The 4835-nt window shown below is 55.0% G+C and overlaps 1 protein-coding gene across 1 annotated transcript; it reads right to left on the bottom strand.

The window, feature by feature from the left end:
- Positions 1-2034: 2034 nt before the first annotated feature.
- On the bottom strand, positions 2035-4448 carry LOC119324038 (cytochrome P450 86A2-like). The gene has a single exon (XM_037597770.1). The coding sequence runs from the start codon at positions 4215-4217 to the stop codon at positions 2592-2594; it is 1626 nt and encodes a 541-aa protein (XP_037453667.1). The 5' UTR covers positions 4218-4448; the 3' UTR covers positions 2035-2591.
- Positions 4449-4835: the final 387 nt, after the last annotated feature.

The following is a 4835-nucleotide window of genomic DNA, read 5'->3' as shown; positions in this document are numbered from 1 at the left end:
TGAGAGAGAGAGAAGGCGCGGGTGAAAGGGGTGAATCCTTATATCTTTATAAAGGCAGTGAATATCAAGAGCCTCACCACTCGCCTTAAAGCTCGCATATTCCCCAACGGTTGTGCGGGCGGCACGGTTGGATTACCCATGCCCGTATTGATGAGAATCCCGCAATAAGGGGACACGATCTCTGCTTTGACAAGACGTGCCAATGAAACCGCATCTCAAAATATGGAGCGGTAGGCTAAAAAGGGTTCGAATAATGGCCGGGCGACGACGTGATGTCATGCTACGAAAAGTTGTCAGCGGATTGGACTCGTGAATATTATGTTCTCTACGGTTGTGTGTGGTATTTGTTTTGCAGAACCGGACACATTTTCTGTGTTCGAAAGATGCTTTGGAGTATTCGGAGGAGGAACCCGCCTTGCAATGCCGAAGACAATCTGCGCGCCGGACACCTCGTCATTGAAGCCTGGTTTAGGGGCTACTGAGGGGGTCCTGGATTAAGGGGTCCTCGGGCGGCCGGCCTATTGACATGGGCCGGACTGATGGGCTGTGAAGATACAAGACCGAAGACTCTCACCCGTGTCCGGATAGGACTCTCCTTGGCGTGGAAGGCAAGCTCGGCGTTCGGATATGAAGATTCCTTTCTCTGTAACTGACTTTGTACAACCCTAGTCCCCTCCGGTGTCTATATAAACTGGAGGGTTTAGTCCGTAGGGCAGAATCATAATCATACGGGCTAGACTTCTAGGGTTTAGCCATTACGATCTCGCGGTAGATCAACTCTTATAATACTCATATTCATTAAGATCAATCAAGTAGGAAGTAGTGTATTACCTCCATAGAGAGGATCCGAATCTGGGTATACATCGTGTCCCCCGCCTCCTGTTATCATCGACCTTAGACGCACAGTTCGGGACCCCCTACCCGAGATCCGTCGTTTTTGACACCGACAGCCACCGCTTGATCAAATGTGAACTTGGGGGGTAAAATCTATCAAACGCGTATAGTATTTTGAGAGTAAAAAATAGAATTGATTGATCTCTTGAAGAAGAAAGGTATGGACAGGACAAGTTATGAATTTATTGTCCACGAGCTTCTCACGGGACAATGAGATTCTTCCATTACTCATATTCGACGACATCACAATCTTGTTTTTTTTTGCGAATACAATCTTTTTAGTTTTTGTTTGGCAACTGGCAAGTTATGGTAGAGCTAATGGCTGAACTGTTGTATGACTGGGTTTTGGACCGGACAAAGTTGTCGAACAATGTAATCTGGAGGGTAGCATGGCTTCTTGAGTAATAAAAAGTATTTCCCACAAAAGAAAAGGTTTTTTTAGCGTGTCAGTGAGCGGATTAAAGTTTCTCGAAGGATCATTTAGTAAAAAAATACTGATACCAATGTGGGAAATAATTCTGTCGATCAAATCAAGTCATAAAGACACTCTGAACATAAGGTAGCTAGAGGTAGATTTGGGACTTATGAAATAAGACTCTCAAGGAGGGACTTATAGTTGTAATATGGTCTTATAGGAACTTATAAGTCTCAGGAACCAAACAGGAACGGACTTTTTAGAGACTTCGGACTTATAAGTTGGGACTAAAAAAAGTCCTAGGACGTATGAACCAAACAAGACCTAAAATCATTGCATCAAACGAACCAACCATGCCAAGAAACACCCATCCAAATCGTACCGCGTCAACTTCAGTTCCTTTTTCTCCTATCGCGCGATCCTTATAGAACGGGAACATCGCTGTCGTAACAACGACAATGAGAGAGTGCATGGCGACGAGCCTGCAGGCCAAAGAGAACAGCTGCCAAATATGTGCATGTTGATGTTGGGAGCCATCCACATCAAACTTTTACGCACCTGAGATTCTTGGTCGCTATCCCTCACCAGATCGGACGGCGCGCAACAAACCTCCATGAAGGCACCGATATATGCATGCACGAGAGTCAATGTCATCGTCATGCAGATCGAGCACCAAGCTTAGCTAGCTAGAGAAGCTAGAAACGTACTGCAGCAAATCAGACTCCTAAAGAAGAAACTTGTCATGGATGAACATGATGTCAAAGAAGCAAACAACCTTGAGTACGTACTACGTCTACTTACAAGTTTCTTGGACAAGATATGAACTCTCTAAGAACAGAATAAGGGTACACGGCTTTGAAAAACCATCTCCAAAAAATAGAATAGAATAGAATAGTTGGCTACGATCTGGTCACCAACACCGAGCTACTGCAAACAAATATGAATTTACTCTTCTCTCCCGTGGCTACAATCACAAATTATTGCTCACTCTGTTTCTGTTATTTTTTGGTTTCCTCCTTGGTCTCCCATGCACCCGTGCTCTGAGCACACGCAAAACGATCAGATCCCCCGCTGGCTAGATCTTGTGATCTGCAAAGTTTCCCTGTTTCTCCTATCCGGGTCGTAAATTCTGGAAAGGAGTGACTTCAATGTTGTCACCAAACCCATCATCAATTTTACTTACGGTCTTGCACTGCTGCCCTATCTACACATTCAATGTCCGGCGTCCCTTCAACAGCTAGCACGCACGATTCATGCATGGCGCGTGCCGGTGCCAGGTCTTCTACGCGCACGGCGCTGTGGCACTTGCTGCGGCGGCGGTGGCGGCGCCGGCGTCCAGGCCGCAGGGCTCGTCGAGGATGGGGGCGAGGTCGCGTGGACGTACCTCCATCCGTAGCCCGTCCTTCATGAAGAGCGTGAGCGACATCTTCTGCTCCACGCGGTGGCCCGGCGCCACGCTCAGGCGGTGCCGGAGGAGCACGCTCCCGGCGATGTTCTTCATCTGCAGGTAGGCTAGGTCCTTGCCCAGGCATACCCTCGGCCCGGCGTTGAACGCCACGAACTTGTACGAGTCGTGCTGCTCGAACTTGGTGCCGTCGGCCGACAGCCATCGCTCCGGCCGGAACTCGAGGCAGTCCTCCCCCCACACCGCCTTCATGCGCCCCGCGGAGTATATGGAGTAGGTGACCGACGACCCGGCCGGCACGAACGTGCCGTCGGGGAGGTAGTCGTCCGCGACGACGTGCTTGGAGTCCTCGGGGACTGAGGGGTAGAGGCGGAGGGTCTCCGACAGCGCCGCCTTGAGGTAGACCAGGCGGTCGAGCTCCTCGAAAGTGAAGGGCTCCGCCAGCCACAATGCCGGGTCGTGGGCGCCCCGTGACGCGGCGAGAACGGAGCAGAGCTCGCGCACGATCTTGCGCTCCACCGCAGGGTGAGTGGACACGAGCCAGAAGAACCAGGAGAGCGCCACGGAGGAGGTGTCGCGGCCGGCGAGGATGAAGTTGAGCGCCACGTGCTGCAGCGACTCGTCCGAGTAGGACCCCTTCCGCATGAACCGGGAGAGCAGGTCGTCGTGCGTCGCCGCCGTGTCGCACTTGCCGTTGCCGGCGGCGAGCTCGAGCTTGCGCTTCTTGATGACGGCGGCGAGGTACTGGTCAACGTGCGCCATGCTGCTGGTCAGCGTGGTCTCCATGCCGAGGCTCAGCCACTTCTTGCAGCGCCAAAGGCACTCCGGGAAGATGAACCGGTTGAGCGTGGCCTCGGTGGCGCGGTCGAACGCGGAGGCGAACTCGTTCTCCGGCAGGCCCTGCGCGAGCGTCTCGGGGTCCTTGCCGAACGCCAGGCCGCAGATGTTGTCGAAGGTGAGGCGGAGGAGGAGGTCCTGGAGATCCACGTGCGCCTTGCCCTTGGCCGCGTCGGCCAGGATGGGCAGGAGGCGGCCGTGGATGGAGCGCGAGACCCAGCGGGACATGGCCGTGCGGAGCGTGCGAGTGGTGAACTCGAGCGCGGCCGTCTTGCGCTGCGCGAGCCAGGTGTCGCCGTCGGAGTTGAAGATGCCGTCGCCGAGCAGGTCCTGGAAGACGCCGTGCCAGAAGGGGCCCTTGGGGTAGTTGTCGAAGCGCGCCTTCAGGACGTGCTCCAGGTTGCGCGGGTCGCAGGTGACGGTGACCAGGCCGCCGCGGCGCGCCACCCCGGGCACGGCGAAGATGCAGGTCTGGTACGTGCCGCCCGCGCGGCGCAGGTTGCCGGCGATCCACTCGTGCATGTCCTCGGCGTGCTGCACCAGGCCGGGCAGGCTGCCGAGCACGGGCCACACCCGCGGCCCGCGCAGCCCGCGCGACATCCGCCAGAACCACGCCATGTACGCGGCCACCGCCGACACCACCACCGCCCACGTCCCCACCTCCATTGCTGGCCTCCCTGGAGCAAGCTCTGCGAGTGTACGTACGCGCGTACGTGCGTGCGTGTATGTACCCCGCTGGCTAGCGAGCTAGGTAGAGTGGATCCAAGGGGTGGATCGCCGAGTTAAGGTGCTGGCTGGCCGTAATAAGTGACTCCACATGGAGCGAGCGATCGAGGAGGATGGAAGGGGGAGACTAGGGTTTTATAGAAGTGGTGGGTTATCGATGGGAGCAGTGCAGTGTCGAGAGTTGGTTGAGATGGCTGGCAATTTATTGGTAGCCTGCCAGCGCGCCTCGCTGTAGCTGCATGCAGGGGCAGTACTACTACGATCTATAGCAGGATACCTGCATATACGTACTCCGAGGGAGAGAGCTAGCCTTGTGTTTTCCTTTTCTTTTTCATTTCTTTGCGTGTGTTAGTGACCGGGCTCTGGACCGATGAGCAAACGAAGAAACGGGGGCGGGGGTGGTGGGCCATAAATTGCCGCCGGGGTCGCTGGGTGGGCGGTCGACCCAGCGACCAGGGCGCGCCCAACTGGCCCAAGCAAAGGAGAAACCAACTGGTCAGCCAAGGCCAATCGCCCGCCTTCGATCGCCTGCCTACCCAACAACGGTGGAGAGGGGGG

The sequence above is a fragment of the Triticum dicoccoides genome, chromosome 6B (assembly GCF_002162155.2).
Source record: "Triticum dicoccoides isolate Atlit2015 ecotype Zavitan chromosome 6B, WEW_v2.0, whole genome shotgun sequence".
NCBI classification, from domain to species: domain Eukaryota; kingdom Viridiplantae; phylum Streptophyta; class Magnoliopsida; order Poales; family Poaceae; genus Triticum; species Triticum dicoccoides.
This window is presented reverse-complemented; position numbering and strand designations above follow the sequence as displayed.

Excerpts from the sequence above, each read along its gene's own strand:
- LOC119324038 (XM_037597770.1), bottom strand. The coding sequence starts at position 4,217 with ATGGAGGTGGGGACGTGGGCGGTGGTGGTGTCGGCGGTGGCCGCGTAC.